This window comes from Geospiza fortis, unplaced genomic scaffold (assembly GCF_000277835.1).
Source record: "Geospiza fortis unplaced genomic scaffold, GeoFor_1.0 scaffold590, whole genome shotgun sequence".
NCBI lineage: Eukaryota > Metazoa > Chordata > Aves > Passeriformes > Thraupidae > Geospiza > Geospiza fortis.
Window position 1 is genome coordinate 1,886,849 of NW_005054402.1, and position 19,324 is coordinate 1,906,172.

General features: G+C 41.2%; 1 protein-coding gene across 1 annotated transcript in view; it reads right to left on the minus strand.

The window, feature by feature from the left end:
• GALNT18 (polypeptide N-acetylgalactosaminyltransferase 18) overlaps window positions 1–19,324 on the minus strand; it is a 223,643-nt gene that overhangs the window by 108,846 nt on the left and 95,473 nt on the right. Inside the window, exons 3-7 of the mRNA XM_005426117.1 lie at window positions 13,809–13,922; window positions 13,137–13,156; window positions 7,679–7,713; window positions 2,768–2,794; window positions 359–525 (exon numbers count right to left, since the gene is read on the minus strand). Coding sequence (XP_005426174.1) covers window positions 359–525; window positions 2,768–2,794; window positions 7,679–7,713; window positions 13,137–13,156; window positions 13,809–13,922 — 363 coding nt within the window. The remainder of the gene's footprint in view (window positions 1–358; window positions 526–2,767; window positions 2,795–7,678; window positions 7,714–13,136; window positions 13,157–13,808; window positions 13,923–19,324) is intronic.

Here is a 19,324-nt window from a genome sequence, read left to right on the forward strand (position 1 = left end):
CCTCGGCAGGTCAGAAAAAGAATTTTATAGATAAGAAACAATAAACATCCTTGAGAACGAGAACTGAAGAGTTCTGACTCCTTCTTCGACCGCTGGGCTGGGAAAAGACACTTTCTAAACCATCCTGGGGTCACTCTGACCAGCAGAAGTCCCCAGACCAGATACCTTAAACATTCCTTCTTTTGTACATACTTTTAAACATGCCCCACTTGTGCCCAGCAAGAGTATGGGATGAAGAAGGGAGAAAACCCACCCATAACATCTGAAAGGCCAGAAGGATGAGCAAGAGCCAGAATTCAAGGTTTCTCTTGAAGGATCCAGCCTCAGGGCAGGGAGGGGGAAGAAGCAAACCTCTTACCATTGTTACTGTTATCATCAACGAGGATGATCTCCTTGAGCAGGTGAGCAGGAGTGCGGTTGATGGCTGAGTGGATCGAGCGCAGGATCACCGACAGCGCCTCGTTAACGAATATGAACACAATGCTGACCTCGGGAAGACTCTCAGGAAATGTCAGGTTTCTGCACCTACAGGGAAAGGTTGGAGAAAAGAAAATATGTAAATTTTTGGCAGTCGCAACACGCAAATAGTTTTCATTTCAGAGAAATCTACTCCCAGTTGTAAGAACACACTGAAAGATACAGAAAGAACATCCTGCTACTAAAGCTAAGACAGATGGTGCAGCCAGAAAAACCACATAAAAAAGTGGAAAACTTATATGTAAGCACAGTCAAGGGATTTAATCAGAAAGAGGAATACTCTCATAACATGGTGCATTTTTGTTTCCTTTTTCAAAAATAGATATTTCAGCCACATTCCAACTTGCTTATGGAAACAGCAGTATGGAAGTGCTACCCACAACTTTAAAGCTCCTTAGTGTTTTACTGGGGTGTTTTTCACCTCCTTCTTTCCAAAAAGGATTCAAATTTTTCAATTATATGAGTAGAAAGCTCTTTTACCACTTTACCTTTTTAAACTGTGAGCACAATATTTGCTTTTTAATAAAGCCAGAACTTAACTGAGTAAACGGAATTATTTTTCTGTGAAACTTTTACTATTTTAATGCAATGTTTCTGATTTTTTCTCAGATGTGAAACTACTTGCTAGGATGAAATTAGGCACAGGCTGACTCAAGCAGCATTTTTAGACAGACTTTGTAGATGGAAATGATTGATGTTAATGCTTTTCTCTACTTCCTGACAACACTGAGTGGCTATCCTCTCCAGATACCAGAGTTCACTACATCCAGGAACCCCTGAAAACTGTGGAAAGCATAACTAACAGCCAACATTTTGTGTACAGAAAGCACGGAGAGATTCAGTGTTTTTACATAATGCTTGAATATGACTCCTTAACCAAATCTGTTCTTCAATTCAAAGAGAAAAATTCTTTTTGGATTTTGTATTTTAATTTTGTAGCAAATAAATACAAAGAAGTATCACAAAGGCATTCCTCTTCATGTGCTGGATGTTGTACAAAAATTAAGTTCAATCAAGATGACCAATTTACTTCTCTGCTTTCAAGGGTTCTGAAAAAAAGTGCATAGGACACATGACACCCAAGCCAACTGAGATAGTACAATATTCAAAATTCAGCTGATCAACCAATTTTCTTAATTCAGTCATTGGTTTGAAAGTGATGGAAATCACATTAAAGAAGCTATTTAATATTTTAGGTCCTTTTCTCTCTGTCACCATACAAAAGAGTTATAAGGACATATAAAACAGAAAATAGAGTCTAGAAAAAGTAGTAACAGTTCAAGTCTTAAAAAGTGTACAGTGTATTTTTTAATAACCTGGTTCATACACCTTTTAGAAACAAATATGAAACATTGTTGCAGAGACTTACAGCTTTTTGTTCCATGGCATCAATACCAGAGGGAAATCATTGTGTTTGGATGTACCGATTCCCACTTGTGGGTTGATCTTCTGCAGCACAAGAAACCAAAACTTTCTTTCCCAAATCAATTTGTATTTTGACTGGTGTTTTAATCCTCTATTCATTGGTAAGACAGCTTTCAGCAGCAGAATGAAGAGCTTTCTTTAAAGCATCCAGGAGTTGATTTTTATGCAAAATAAAGCACTACCATAAGACAAGGGGAGCTGACTTTTCTTCCAGAAGAAGTGCAAGGCAGCACTGCTTTTCTCTTTTAGCCAGTAGTACAGGAGTTAAAACCTTCAGCCAGGACAGAGGAAGCATGAGTTCAATCTTCCCTGATCTCCCCAGAGAGCCAACCACTAGCCAGCTTGGTACGATTATTTTCAGTCCTCCTTTTCAAGGTCATTTCACTTTCTGTGGAGCAATTAAACTAAGCTGGAGCGATACAAGTTTCTCTAACCTCATGTTTAGAGTAAATCCCTTGGAGGAAGGACCTGCAGCACATGTTCAAATGGATGTTTATGCATTTCAAACCCTAAACTCCACTCTTCATGGCTATGTCAAATCTTCTAGATTATAATGTTGTCTTCTATATCACAACAGTTCTATTATCATTAGAGTGCAAAGGCCATTTGTTGTCTTATATATCACAACAGTTCTATTATCATTATGGTGCAAGGCTTCCATAACACCAGAGTTTCATACCTCCTCAGTGTTTTCTGTAGGCAGCTCCTCTAAGCATTGACTGTCCCTGGTCCTTGCAGCAGTCCTCTGACTCCTCTCCCACCAATGTAGCCCCTCTAAGCACTGACTGTCCCTGATCCTTGCAGCAGTCCTCTGACTCCTCTCCCACCAATCCACTCTTTTGTACCAATAGTTCTTATTGGCTACAGGTGTGGCCTGTTGAGATCAGGCCAGCTCGTAATCTTTAGTAATAGGGTCCAGCTGCAACTCGTTGGGGGATAAGATTACATTCTACATTACCTTCATTTACCCATACTGTGTCCCCCTACATTATAACACCGCAACAATTCTTGTGATCACTTTTTTCTTTCTTTTGAAAGATAATATTTATTATTTCCTTTTTACTAGTGACAATTTGGCAAAGAAACAAAGCCATTTTCACAGAGCCTGCAAGTCAGGTGTCAGGGCAATTTACTATGATGCCACACAATCACAGGATGGATGAGGTTGAAATGGGCCTCGAGAAGGCATCCTGTCCCAAGCCCTTCCTTAAGCAGAGTCCCCTAGAGCCAGCTGCCCAGGAACAGCATTTTCCTGCCACAGCATATTCAAACAGGGTTGGGATGCCTCCAGTAAGGGAAACTCTACAACCTGTGCTGCAGCTTGTGCCCTTTGCCTCTGGTCCTGCCTCTGGGCAGCACTGACAAGAGCCTGGCTCTGCCCTCTCTGCAGCCTCCCTTCAGGTATTTACCTTAATTACATCCCCTCTAAGCTTCCTCTTCTCTAGGCTAAACAGTCCCAACTCTACAGACACACACTGGGGTAATCACATATCCTCTGAACAGAGAGAGACATAGCTGTCCCAGGATTCTCCTGGGAAGCTGTGAGAAAGCTCAGAGAAAGAACTAAAAAACAATTATAATCTCTCTTTCTGTAAGTGTTTGTCACTGTTGTATTTTCTGAAAAATTCTCTTTGCCCAGGATTCTTTTCCTGAGAAGCTGAGAAGCCTCAGAGAGAAATGAAAACAATAATTATTTAATTGCTTCCCTTTGTTTTGTTGTTTTGGAATGTGCCTTAGACATTGTTCACCAGCTGGTCATTGTTTGATTGGTTTCATGTGAATTGCTGTAACTTAATGGCCAATCACCATCAGCTGTGTCGGACTCTGAGGAGTCAGTCACGAGTTTTTCATTATCTGCTTGTTTAGCCTTCTGTCTGTATCCTTCTCTTTCTTTAGTATAGTTTTAGTATAGCATTCTTTAATATATCATAAAATAATAAATCAGCCTTCTGAGAACATGGAGTCAAATTCTCATCTCTTCCCTTATCCTGAAAACCTCACAAACACCACAACTGCTGTTTATAGATATGGTTCTCCAGAGTGTGCTATTCATAGTTCACCACAAGTGTGAGAGAAGATTCCTAAAGGCCAGTCAGGTCTTAGGACCACCATTGTTTCTGTAAGAACTGTAGATTTCTAATAATAAAGTGCCTTTTCATGCCTCCTGATGATGGAGTGAGTCTCTGTGTCACTTTTCGCTGTCCCCAGTACCCTTTGGTGATAACACACCAGTTTCACATCTTCTTAAGGAGAAAAGATAGTTTCCACACCTGCCTCCTGTACCCTAGAGTATTCTAACCTCTGAAACTGTTCCTTAAAAAAAGATCACCTTCAGTGATGAACAAGTCCTCTGAAAGTCCTGCTTAAAACAATCTCTAAAAGCCCTGCCCAGATGATTGAGTAGTTGAAATAGCCACAAATTTACTTGGGCTCAGCGCTGTCAAACCTGAGGCAAATCTTTGACAAATGTGAGTTTTAGGGACCATCAGGTTTAACTGGCATTTGACAGGAGGATATCCAATGTGCATATTTCATGCTTAAAGTGGCTGGAAGACCTCTTTACTTATAACCACATAATAATTCTTAAATACTAACACTCAAATTTTTCCAAAAGATGCTAAAATTATTACAGATGTAGCTCCTCGAAGAACAGACCAGTTCATGCCAAATGGTGTGTACGCATCCAAATTTTGAAAATTTGTCTTGAAATGGACTATGAAGTAGTTAACAGGTTTAAACCTACTAAAATAATCTTCAGTCTTATCCTTTAAAGAACCTACAATGCTTGTTATTTTAGTGATGTGCTTGCAGCCAAAATGAACAAATATAAAATGGTCCAACAAACATCTACAGCCAATGTATCTTTTAGCTGTCTACCTTAGGCATGGTAATATTTGTTATCTTCAGCCATAACAATGCACAAAGAAGATAAAATGATACTCTAGCAAAAAATGAAACTCTATCTGGTAAGATATGGTACCTGTAAAATAATTAAGAAAAACCGAGGGATTTTTGAAAATACTTTGAATGGCAATAAAAGTATATTGAAAATAGTTCAAAGAAGTTGCTTCCTTAAATACTGGTGGTTTTTTCTCCTCTGTCAATTAAGCTGAGCTGGAGATAAATGTAAAATATAATATTGCAATAAACTAGTGACAAATTATATTCTAAAAAGGTTCTTGATGACGAAACAGCCCTCAATACACTGCTTCCCTGCCATAAATCCATGCATAAACTGACAAGCTCAAATGAAATTTCTGCTTCTGATGAGTCTTCCATCCATTTAAAAGAAACTATTTGTATTGGTTTTCCCATCTGTATTCATTTACATCTTACATATCTGCAATTTTTTATCACTCTGGACCAAATTTTTAATTGCTGGCAACTTGTACAGACAAGAGCAAAGCTTTCAATCCTGTGGATGCAATTTGATTCCCTTTTTGTACCACCATGCCTTAAAAGATAACTACAGATGACTTGAGAGAATAGAATTAGACTCCTGCTTTATCTAATTTCTTTAGTCTTTTCAAGAAGACTAATTGTCAAGGAGGGTAGATCCCTGAACTGAGTTCATGTTTTCTTTTTTTTTTCCCATTCAGTCTTATTTATTATCTTTACTTCCAGCTCAAATTCACTTTTTGTTTCAGTGTGTCTGTATTTTTTAAAAAAACACCTTTTCCTTTTGAAAACACCTTTTGATTTTTCATATCATCTGATGATGCTAAAAATTACCTACTTTTTTTTTTTCTTTTTAATTTAAACAAATCAGAATTAACTCAGCCCCAGGTCATGCACAGAATGTAAAGCACTTGTGCATTTTCACAAGTACGCCAAGTTCCATTAGGAATAAAATTTCACAGTGATCAGAAAGAATTAAAAAAACAAACGTACAGAGAGAGAGAGAGGAGGTGTGTATAAAATATGCTGAAGGGGGGAAGAGGAGAGGGAACTGTATGGATGGCAATCCTAGCTCCATAAAGCTCAGAGGAGGGAGCGGTTGCGTGGCAACCGCAAAGGTGCAGGTGCCACTGGCAGCCCCGCCAAGGGCGCATCCCAGCCCGGCCCGGCTCGGCTCGGCCCTGCCTCTCACACAGGGAGGCTCCTCCCAAACTCCCAACCCACGAGGCACACAGCGTGTTCCAGTGAATTGCAAATATAGATTCCAAATGGCACTTACAGCTGCAATAGTGAGTATCGCTTCAGCAAAGCTAAAAATTACCGCCAGCAACCCACTCCACTCAATTACATTGGGCTAATAGCGCTAAAGCAGCAGTTGCCATGGTTACCAGGAATTCAGAGAAACTCCTGGTCTATTTCAAGCACAGCTCTGGTAAATGGAGAGCAGCATATATTATGAAGCTTCTTTCAAATATTTGTCCACAAGACAACTCTATTCCTCTATGCATTGTGATAATTCAATTTAGCCAGTCATTAGCCATTAAAATTAGTTTAGCATAACTATGCTTTAAAACAGCAAACCAAAAATTATTTCCTGTATTAATAACTTATCTCTGAGACCGTCTACAAATATGTACATAATTATGAACTCAAATTATTTTCTGCAAGCTTTTAAAAACTTTCACCAAGAGTATCAGATAAAACCCCATGGTTTTGTTTAGAAAAGAAATTGTAGCATATATTCCACTTTTTTTTGCTTTTGATGTTTTTGGAGTTTTTTTGAGGGTTTTCTTTTTGGTTGTTTTTTGTTTAATACAAGATGCAATCAAGATGTTACTAAAAACGTTTGGGGTTAAAGTGTTGTTTTAGGAACATACATGGAAGCAAGTTTTAGTTCCAACAAGGTAAGAATTTCTCAGAAGCGCAAGCAGAAACAGAACTGTACTTTCTTCAAGCACTGATAACATTTTGTCCACAGCCAAAATGGCCAACAGAAGTTCAAAATACATGGGAGTAAAACAAAACAAAACATTCTGGCATAAATGAAATAAGTAGCAGCAAAACTCTGGCAAAAGAACTGAATATTGTAATGTCAGCAATGAAGAGAGATGGAAGACTGATTTGGTGATCAGAATCTGATTTATTGTGGGATTCAAACACTTATATACTATTGTAGGGGGGCTAGTAATGTTTTACTACAGTGATTGGGTTAATAATCACATAAACAAACTGTCACGGTTTAATGCTGGCACAATGAAAATGAAAATACCTTCTCCCTGGTGTCTACTGTGAGATGTGACCAGGAATAGAGCAAAGCAGGCTCCAGCTTAGGAATAGAAGGAAAAAAAACCTTTATTAACCTACAGTATATAAAAGAAACACACAAAACTCAGGATGGAAACCTTACAAATGCTGATCCTCCTCCTGAATGTGAAGAGATAGGGATGAATAGTAGGAAATGGGCAAGTGTGATGCAAGTTTGTGCAAGTGAAAGATGTCCAAGAGAAGTTGAGAAGAATTCTAGGTGGCAGGAGATGGAGTGGCCTTTGGCTGGACTTTTCTTGTATAGCCATGGACAGAACCGTTTTTCCTGTGACACAGAGACTGCATCTAGGGGGAGGCAATGGCTTGGAGCCAAGAGAGTGCAGTGTTGGTACCCCTTGGCCCCAGGGGGTGAATTTGGGAGGGACAGGTGTCCCAAAAGTGAGAGATTGTGCTCTTTTTTGGAACTGGACAAAGCACCCTTAAAAGGAAAACCCTAGAAGCAGCTCTGGTCCATGCCGAGTGGTGAGAGCACTGGGCATGGAAGGAAGATGTCACGATGGCAAACAATCTCCAGGCAGTGCCACGTGTGACAGGAAACACACGAGGTTTCAACTGTGTTTCTAGGGGAAGCCTATGGTACAAGAGGGACTCCTCACTCCTTGATGAACTGAGAATTGATTATCTGAAGGGTGGTGATGGACTGAGAGCTGGTGATCTGAGGGATGGTAACTGAATTGAGAGTCCAAGGTTTTGTCTTACTGTGATGCATTGGGAACTTGGTTGCGGGGAGGAGGAATGTTTGGAAGGTTTTCATCCTGAGTTTTGTGCGTTTCTTTTATATATTGTAGGTTAATAAAGTTTTTTTTCCCTTCTATTCCTAAGCTGAAGCCTGCTTTGCTCTATTCCTGGTCACATCTCACAGCAGACACCAGGGAGAAGGTATTTTCATGGGGGCACTGGCATTGTGCCAGCATCAAACCATGACACAAACTTATACATTTTAAACATCTCTTGCTTGCAGAAGCCTGATGTAATTTTCTTTTTCCGGTAAACCCGTCTGATTTAATGTTCTTGCAATCCTCAAAGCTCTGTTGGCTATTGCCAAGGCATCCTGTTATCAAATCTCTTATGTTAACCACATCCAAAGTCCATCATCTCTCTTGTGTCCCCCAACACCACCAACTCCTGCACAACTTTTTTTGTATTTATGTTTATAACTTCATTGTGCGATCATACTTCATTTTTCCTTTTGCTATGATCAGTATTTTAAGTGCTAACTGAGCTATGCTAACCAGGTTGGCATTGAACAGCATATAATAAGGTCTTTTTTTCTAAAGCAGCCATTTGAGGAGGTACATCTCAACAGGAAAACCAAGGCTGAGCTCAGAATCCCAGAGGGTGGCTGCTAGGGCAGTACACACTGCTGCTGGGAACCAATTTCATGGCAAAGGTGAGATGAGAAAAAGAAGAATCAGAGGGAGAGAGATAAGTAAAAGAGAGCATGAAATAGGACAGCATTAAAGATTAGGTATTTAATAAGAATGCTGAACACTTTGGAAATTTTAGAACTTCTGTCCAAAACAATACATTACATGTATTGTATGTACTTTGTGCTCTTTTTAAATGGCTCCTTTGAAACATCAAAACCAACAAGCAATATTAATGCTCTTTTTTACCACTAGCAACAAAAGAACTTGGTCAGAAATTAACAAGGAGCCATATCCATCACTAATATAAACCCAGCAGAACAGAACTGTTTCACAGGGACCTGTGGGGGCAAAGGTTTATGCAATGCAACTCTGGAGAAGCTGGCTTTTGGGGAGAAATAGAGATTACATACAAATGCCCAGCCTGAACCTCACTATTTGAAATTACTGATTTTTCTTATATCAATTTTAATAAAGGAAAAAAAATTATAGAAGTCTGATGCATGCTACATCCAGGATTGTGTTTGCCACCATAAAACTGATGGACATTTTGGACAAGTGAACATACATAAAAAACTTTTTTCCCAAACCACAACACTGTCCTCAACTAGCCAATGCTTTATTTTTCTTCCTTGTAGTCCTATCTGCATTCAGGGGATCTCTTGCCTGCTCTGTTTGTGCCCACTTTATCACAAACCTAATTTTGCTGTCTCCAAGGCTTCTACCACTGTTCCTTGCCCAACTGAGCCTCTAAATAATCAGTTTAGGAGCAGTGAATTGTTTGAAAGAAGTGCTTACAAAATAGCCAAAGCCCTTCTCTGCACAGGAAACAGGACCTCTCCTCTGCACTTTTCCAGATGACAAACTTTCAGCCAGGAAAAGGGCAAACCTTCTGCAAGCCACATGCTATACCATGCCATTTGACAAGCTCCAAAGAATTAAAACATCTGAGCTTTAAATGCTTCTTCTGCCTTCTGCCCTTCCTGCCTTTGCTTCTTTCTTTTGCTTCTTTGCTTTCTTCCAGTCAGTTACACTGACTGAAAAGGTTGCTTTGCATTTAATGGCCAGGTTTCTTTGTATCAGTCTATGCAGGAGCCAGACCCTTTGAAACAGCTCCTCTGCTGGGATCCTGCTGCAAACCTTCTTTCCTGCTACGCCTCCCTCGCTCATCACATAATCAAAGAACATTACCTCCCTCTCCCATGTGTGCTTCAGCACAATAGATCAGGCAACAAAAATTTACAAGCCAACAAAGTAGAATCTTAAGTGCATCCACTCGAAAGGAGTTTGGGAGACAGTTTCAGGACCCCTAAACAACCTAAATTGTTACGATGAATTTGTGCATGAGCTTGTTTCATTCACATTTCACTCAAAACAAGCTTTGTGGGTACTAGCTGCCCCACTAAAAGTAATGAGCACAACAGAATTATAACACAGAACTATTATCCTCTGCTTCTGCACGCAGCAAGGGCAACATACCTTCCTAAGTACTTCCTAACTCATTAAAGCTATTTGTCAGTCTGTGATGTAGATAGGTGATGGGCTAACAGATGCATGGAATGTGGGGAACAGCACAGCACCCAGCTTCAGCAGCACAAAATTAGGCCCTGGCAGAGACAGTACTCCACAACAAACCCTGCACTGTCTACTGAGTATTGCAAAAACAGCCCACTTCACAGGGCAATGATTACTTCAGGAGGCTAAAGTATCCAGGGCATCTCTTATTTGCTTCAAAGAGATTATTTTGGACTGTGCTGGGGACACCCTGTGCTAGCACAAATACTCACAGTGAAAAGGAACCAAATTCAGAATGGGACAGGAGGCTCATGGCTGTACAGAGGGTCAGAAACCACTCTGCAGTACCTAAAGCATGAGAAGGTCCTTCTGAAAGGTGCGACAACTGCCACAGCTTGACCCAACTGTGCTCTGCTGGATGTTTCCAACCAATGTGATAATCTTTTTCTAGAGAGGCCAGAGTTCAGAGGCTTGGGCAGAGCGCACTGCCCTAACTGCTAAATGTGTTCTACCACCTCTTCAGGCCACCCACGCTGAAGGACTGGGCAAGGCTAGATTTTTTGCCATCTCTTCCATCTGTGCTGTGGCTCAGCAATCTCTAATTGTCCTCTTCTTTTGTCATGGCATTTAATGTTGACAATCTCAACCCTAGAAAATGCTGCATGTTATAATTTGGTGTTATTACACACATGGAACGGCCTTTCTCTCTGCAGAACCTTGTAAAGACACGCTGAGCTCCCCTGCTAAGATATGTTGATGTGAATTCTCAGAGCACTGCGGGCAGAAAGGTCAAAGCTGAGTCACGCCAGTATGATATAAAGGAGTAATATCACAATTTTGGCAGATCACTTAATTCTCCTGCTCTCATCTGGGGCTAACAATGTATGAATTTCCTTAGGTTTCAGTTCCAAATATTGTTGTCCTCCCAAATTCCTGTACTTCATACGATAGGTTCTGAATACAGATGACAGACCACCATTGAGCCCAGACAGAACTATGTGAGCTCTGCTCCTTCATCTACCTGTCACAAGCCTTTGCTGGGATGCCACTGCCATGCTGACTCTTGCAGAATCACTGCTAAATCCAGGCTAATGAGCTTGGTTAGATCTTGGCTAACTGTGCCCAGGTACTGTGGTTATATCTGTGCTGTCATGCATTTCTAGCCAGAACAGAAATACCACAACTGACTGAGTTCCAGCAAAGGTGACTAACTTGGTCTCCATGTCACTTGCTGCAGGCTCTCTTCACACCATGCTGTCCTTGGCTTTTAGGCTGTGCTCCTTGAGCCCAGCACCTGCCCAAGGATAATTTAAATACAGCTATACAGAACTTGGGAAGTGACTTCTGCACTTGCCTTAAAAACCAGGTGCTAGAAATCCCAAAAATTGATTATTACACTGGGAACATACTTTCACAGGGTAGACTTGTTTTCCCCACAACATTCATGCATGTGCTCTCACACAAATGAGAATTTGCTTGTCAGGAGCAGGAATTCTTTTTTCAACAACAGGACTTAGAGAACACCTGTAGCTCTGCACTCCACAGGGTGCTGTAGGTACAGCAAACAGTTTGCATACTGCCTGACAACACAGTTAATTTTCCTCAGGGTCAGAACTTACTACATCCCAGTGTCTGAGTCCCTGCCTGCTCCCCAGCCTAAAGGGTGCAGGGAACCTGCCTGAGCTACCATTACTAAGCCATTATGTTGTATGTATGTGTGTCCCTAAACATACTGTGATGTCTGCCACGTTTCTGGCAGACAGTCAGCAAAGGATCAAAACTTGCACAGGAATTAGGATCATGATTCATTTCTAATTAGAGTTTCTTTTATCATCCTGACCTTAACTTATTTTCAGCTACAGTAACATTCACTTTCTCCATATTTTTAATTTCTAAAACACAGCATCATAAAAAAATGATATTTAAATCATTCAGAAGAGTAATTTCAAAAGAGCTATAAGAACAGAAGCATTTCTATCACTGATGTCTAGTTAAAAAGATTTCTTTTTCCTTCAGATCAGTCTACAATTAAAAAACAAAAAAGAGACTGTCCCTACAGGCACTGCTAAACTGATTCAACCAAAACACAAATACAATTGCATGGACTTTGATTTCTTTAAAGTCAGTATTGCAGCAAATCTGCAACAAAATTATTTCTACAATGCAATATATAATAATATATAGCATAGATACTGCTAAAGTGCTGCTTGGAATGGTGTTCATATATTTTTGCTGTCATCAACTTAATGTGCAGCAAAATGCACTACTGCTTTAGTTATTAAAATATTTGGTTAGAATAAGTGCATATGATCATGTTTCATTCACCAAGTACCCAGCACATTTATTTTAATGATTTCTTTTTTTAATGAGCTGCAAAAAAAGCAGTTTTCCCTCCACCTGCTTCTCCATCTCCAGAGCTGCTGTTTGTTCAAAGCATCAGATATATCACCAACGCTTCAAAAAGTTTGAGCACTAACTGTCTCTGTGAATAGTGCTGCCCAAACAGGCCCCAGATGCACTAAAGGGAAGGCTGTTCCCTCCCCTGCTCCCATCCGGCTCCCCAAGCCATTGTGGAATAACCCTGGATGTGTTCACTCTGCCAGCCATGCACAATTGCCAGCAGAGACCTGCCCAGGGAAGGAGGATCCCTGGGCTTTCAGTGCTTGGCTCAAAGGTGTATTTCGCCACTAAAACTCACCAGTTTCACCTGCCAACTGACCTTAATCAGGCAGTTCTGTGCTTTCAAAGGGAGCAGCTCTTATTTAGCCAATTATCTGATAAAACTGAAAACTGGCATTAAAAGGTTCTTCTTTTAGCAGAAAAAACACATCTGCTATCTAATGTAAATTGTAGGTGAGATGAAGCTTCCAACAGATGCTGAAGAAATGTTCATGAATACTTAGTGGGACTTCACCAGGACTGACTTTGGGCTCAGCAGCGCTTCAGAAGACAACTGAAATGTACAGCCTTCATCTATTTGATAGAAATTACACGTTCTGGCTGTTACCTGTACCCAGACCTAGGAGGTAAGCCTTGCAGGTGGAAAAGAGCTGGAAGGCCACCCAGTGTGGCCCTGTAGGAGGAAAAGAGCTGGAAGGCCATAGTGTGGGCCTGTAGGAGGAAAAGAGCTGAAAAGCCATAGTGTGGCCCTGTAGGTGGAGAAGAGCTGGAAGGCCATAGTGTGGCCTTGTAGGTGGAAAAAGCTGGAAGGCCACAGTGTGGGGCCCACAGGTGGAAAAGAGCTGGAAGGCCATAGTGTGGCCTTGTAGGTGGAAAAGAGATGGAAGGCCACAGTGTGGGGCCCACAGGTGGAAAAAGAGCTGGAACGCCACCCAGTATGGCCTTGTAGGTGGGAAAGATCTGGAAGGCCATAGTGCGGCTTTGTAGGTGGAAAAGAGCTGGAAGGCCGCAGTGCGGGCCCACAGGGGGAGAAGAGGGGGGAGGCCGCCCAGTGTGGCCCTGTAGGAGGAAAAGAGCTGGAAGGCCGCAGTGCGGGCCCACAGGGGGAGAAGAGGTGGAAGGCCGCCCAGTGTGGCCCTGTAGGTGGAAAAGAGCTGGAAGGCCACAGTGCAGGCCCACAGGTGGAAAAGAGCTGGAAGGCCACCCAGTGTGGCCTTGTAGGTGGAAAAGAGCTGGAAGGCCACAGTGCAGGCCCACAGGTGGAAAAGAGCTGGAAGGCCACCCAGTGTGGCCTTGTAGGTGGGAAAGATCTGGAAGGCCATAGTGTGGAGCCTGTAGGTGGAGAAGAGCTGGAAGGCCGCAGTGCGGGCCCACAGGGGGAGAAGAGGTGGAAGGCCGCGCAGTGTAGCCCTGTAGGTCGCCTGTTCTCAGGGCTCAGCTCCTGCCCCCAGTGAGCAAAGAGAGATGAGTCCGTGAACGCTTCTGCGGGGTTGTCTTCCAATTTTGGTGGAGCTTCTATGAGAGACAAAGACAAAAGGAAACAGTAAGGATCTGCTATTTTAAAAAGTGTAACTTTAGCTCCATTTGCTGCCTGTAAGTCTTCCCACGACATGCCCTCACATACTCTTGTGTCGGTGTAACTATTAGCACGTAAGGCTCAAAATTTAATAGTCAAATAAAGTTAGGTAGAAATAATTCTTTTTTTTCACAATCTGACTAAAGGCCAGGACTGATTAATCTAAATGAATTAAATTTCAGAAGGAGCTTTATCAGAAAAGAATGCTACTTTGCTTTTATATACTAAGATGAAATATTTAATTTCAGCCTGGATTATCTTGCTAGGAAATGACTGGAGTTTTGAAGGGGGAAAAAAGCATCTGTACAGAGTGCACAAAATGGCTGCCAAAGTTTGTGTGTAAATGGAGTTCTTTAAAACTGCATATTCAACACAGAGAAAATTCACTGTACTAGGCATCCATGTTTAAATAGCAAAATAATTTTAGTCATGTAATAACTCTATTGCTCCAGTTTACCAATCCAGCCTATTTGAGTTTTCAGTCCATACTTAGGTGCATGTGATGATGCTACTGGGATCATCACTTTGTACTATTTGCTTGATTAGAAAAGGTTTTCATTTCGCAAGGCCACATCTCTGGCTGTTATGCCAAACAGAGAGGAGGGGGAAAGATATACCTAGAACTCAATTTAAGAAGAGCTCCAGTACAATGAAATCACAGCATTCATTCTCAATGTTTAGTTGCATAGAAAGTCTGTTCAAGATGTTTTGTGAGCTCTCTGTGACAGACACATCACAGTTGACCACATAATCTAACCAAGAAAAGCCCTTGTTTCTGTAAACACTTTACAATCCACAGCACACGAGTAAAGCAAGATCAAATGGATTAATTGACTCCGATTTGTCAACTAGAGCCACACACACACACAAAAAAATCTTTTTCTTGAAGTTATTATTTATCAGCAGTCACATTAACAATGACCCAACCAAATGAAGAACTCTCCTTTCTAAAGGGCTGTACTTACAAACACAGAGACTTACGAAAATTAAAGTGAATCTTCTGAAAATCTGTCAATTGTCCCCTAAGTCCTCCTCAGCACCCAGAGCCACCTAAAGGCCTGAGAGCTGACTTAACCTTCATGGAAACACCTAAAGACAACAGTTTATGTACTAGCACAATATGCCATCAGAATCCTGACTCCCAAAGAATGCCAGGAAGCATCCTTTGATCTCCTACTAAAAAGAACCCAAAATGCAAAAACATAAAATGAGAAGACTACGTTATTTGATTTGTTCAAGATGTTCTCCTTTTTCTTCCTGACAACACTGACAGGAAACTAATGCCACTCACTTCCTACACCATGTTCCAACCCCTGTAAACGAGAAATGTTTCTTGACTTGTCAAAGTACCATCTCCGAGCCTGAATTCGAGAATCAGCTCCAACTCTTCAAAGATGAAAGACAAACTGAACCCTCAGTCAAAGGAGGAAACTACTTTGACAGGGCCTGCTACCACACAGATAAATGTCTGAGAGAGGAGCTTGGCAACTACACAAATTGGATAAACTCAGATCATTTTAGAGGGTCCTAACTTGAAAAAAGGCAGGATAGCATTTGAATACCACTTCAAAAATCACAGCAGCATGGGAGGTTGCAGATGTCTCTGTCTTTTCATGGATGAAGAGCCATCTCAGAAACAACTACCTTCACAGACTCACATACACATTGAATATACTGAATTTTATCTAATGATTTTGTGAATCTCTTGCTGTTTTTTGATTGAAAAAGTGCTCAGTAATCCAGGTTGTATCTCAGTTAAGATTTTCCAGTAATGGATGTCTGTAAATTTAGTTTACAAGCTCTACCAAACCACTTACCAAATGCAGTAATTTTTTTGTATGCTAAGCAAACATGTTATTTCAATACATTGCTCTACAGAAAAAAAAAACATTAGCAGGAACTTCCAATTACAATTCCAATCAATTGAATTAAGCATGCATCTCTGATGACAAAGCCTGTCCTTCCTTTATTTGGCTGAAAACTCTTGGGGGAAGCAACTTTCTTCAGCCAGCCTCTCACAAGAAATAAAAATAACGATTACAGACCATCAGCTGCCTTTTGACTGGTCAACAAGTGCATTTGATGCCTTGTCCTCAGTAAACAGGTCATGGCCTGAGGTCTCACAGCCAGGCCTCCTGCAGTTGCAGAATGATGGCAGGGAGCAAAGGCCCAAAAGTGACCCACAAGCAGTACTGCCTGAAGCAACACTAGTTAGGCACATTCATCTGCTCAGTTAGTACCAAAAGGGAAAGATCAGTTCCATTTCTCCTGTGGGAAGAAAGCCTGCTACCTGCAGCACATCACTGCAAATGTTATCTGGAGGTCCTCCCTATATTAATTTTACATACCACGCAAAGCTGTATCCAGACATGAGCCTGGTATTAACTCCTGGCAGACTGACTCCCTGCAGTTCAATCAGTTAGTAGCAGAGATTTACTACACAGATGTCAGCTGGCTGCACACCTGGGCCAAAGAAGTCTCCTTCCAGAAGACTGGCTGGTCATGGCCTCAACCTGGAGATGGTCACACACTGCTTACCTGAGCCAAAAACCCCACAGTTTTTTTTCCAAAATCATCTGTGTCTCTTCAGCTCATACATTTCCTAGTTAAGCAATTAATGTTTCTATAAATCCATTGCTTCATTTGATTTTTATGACCAGCTGCCAAGACAGAAATTCACTCTCCTCTTCCTACTACTCATTGAATAAAATAAGTCAGAGACACCAAATCAAAAGACACCACTGAGATAATAAGGGATAGACATTTTGTTGTCTGATTGCTGCTTTGTTCTATGACCTCTGAAGAAAGCAAATCTTTCATTTATTACCAATTAACACAATCAATTAATAACTTTGATTTAATCTCCATGAAAGCCTTTGAAACTCATTGAGAGAGACCCATTTTTTCAGCTCCATTCAGATTTCAACATGTCTTCCTATGAAAAGTTACCATTTACAGGTTCACAATTAAGAGAAAGGATCAAGTCAGAAAGGGCTGCAAAAGTAGTTGCAGGGACAGATTCAGACATGCTGTTTGTTCTCAGAAGTACCTAAGTTTCATTTTGGTTCTATCCCTTATTTGACTGCAGGTCTATTCACAAAAGCAGCAGTGTTTCACATCAAAGTTTTGCCATTGTGAAAACACCTTCCTAGGAAACAAAACTGCTTTGCAAAGCCTGCAGTGTAGCTTTATCTGCTGATTTCATTAAGTGGCAGTAACAAGAAGGTAGATAGAGTAAGTCAGCCCAACCACCCTGTCTGAAAAAATACCCCTATGTCAGCTAAAGACATCAATACCTGCACTAAATGATACATGCTCAGGTGGAACAGGCTGCTCACAAAAAGAAGAATGAGCTGGAAATGATGCCAGAGAGTAGGAGGAAAGGCTTTGATCATGTTCTCCAGTGCCTGACCCTCTGATTTCCCAGCCCAGAGAGGAAGGAACAGGCCATGATTACAGAGGTGATGCCACAGCTGTGCCTTACCTCACCGTGCAAGGCAGACTCATGATGTGCATGTAAGCAGACCATCATTAAAGCAAAACAATGCTCAGCTCTCTCATGAGCCCTAATGGCCTCAAACTCTGGCTCTGGCTCCCAGCACTCAAAAGATCTATATTCTATTTCCTGCAGGCAGTAGCCTTTCAGCTTTCTGTGGAAGGAAGGATCTTTTCATCCTTTTCCTCTACAGGTGCCCTTCATCTGTTCAGCAATCCATACCCTCTTGCCAGAGGCCATTCAGTGTGACAGATAAAAATCCCAGACTGGCATTGGATCACAGAGCCATGATACAGTGTTTAGAAGTGGAAAAACTTCACCTAAACTTTGTCACACAGCAAGATACACAGAGGAAAACCACGCTTTTAAAATCTATTGTAATTCATGAAAACACTTTATCAGCATTCTCAAAAATTGCAGTTTGACAATTCCTGTCTTGCAAGGCTGCTCCCATGCAGGACCCTGCTATCAATTCTGTATCAGATGAGTGAACCTCTAAATGAAAACATCCTTGTTTGCATGGTGTGGTGAAACACTGACAAGCAACAGCAGAAGCAACTCACCAAGATGCACCACTGCATCAGCCATGGAGAAAAGTATACACAGAAGACAAAAATTGAAAGTTACAGTAACAGATCTTCCCTCAAAGAAGTTATTTTACTTATTCCCTCACCTCCCCAAAAAATCACAATACTGCTGGCAAGGTGTCAACATCAATATAGCTTTGTGCTAAAAAGTGAACGTCACTGTTTTTAATATTCAAGTTAATTTAATTTCTCTTGGCATTCTAGTCTTGTTCTCAAAGCAATGACTTCAGCAGAAGTGCTCCTAAGAAAAAATACAGTATCTGAGTGGGTTAAATCCTGCTACTGCTGCTTACTTACAGTTTAGTAAATCATACTGAAGTTGCCTGGGCTCCTCAGAGAGACTGACAGAGCCTGTCAGACTCTGTCTGCACAGATGACAGAGCAGCAGAGCCCTAATCTTAAGAAAAAATAAACCTGATGCGAACTCCATACAAACACACAACCACTGTGAGAGGATTCAGTCCATATCCAGTCTGTGCATACCCCAGCACACTCTGTAGTCAGTGTAAACACTGGACAGATCAGATAGACAGGGAATGGGAAAAACCCCAACAAAAGAAAGGTGATCCTCTCCTCAACAGCTATCAAGAAATCATGGTAACACTATGAATAGTATACAATCAGACAAAACTTTAAGGATTAAACTGTGTATGACAGCACATATAGAAGGAAATGCTAAAACTCTCTCAATTTTAAAATTTTTTAGAACTTGAAACACAATTTATATGTTATTAATTTATATGCTACCTTTACTGCATTTTAAGCAGCCAATACATGCACATAATGCTATAAGCTATTAGCATGCTACTAACATATATTTTCATTTGTTTCTGTTTGGAGTTCTTTCTGATAAATAATCCCATGCTTGTTGTGCCTATTAGGGTGGAAATTCAGTCTAGTTCTGCTGCTTAGTGTAGGTGTAGAAGAAGGGATCACGAATGACCTCACACTGATAAATCACAGTTGTACTAATTACCAAAGAACAGCCTTGGCCTTAATGGGTCGCAGCTGTGACTAACAAAGATAAATGTGATAAAAGGGGTGGGCTGGCTGGTCAGGGAGAGCCTGGAGGAATAGGACCTAGAGGAAGAAGGAACAATCCAGAGAAACAAAACACAGAAGAGAGTTGCTGCTGTTTCAGAAGCTCTGCTGTGAGGTCAGGCTGGTCTGATGGAGTTAGAGCCCGCAGTCACAGTCGAGCTAGGTAAAGCCTGTGCTCAGAGGCAGCAAGGAAACACTTGCAGTCATGTTCCAGCAG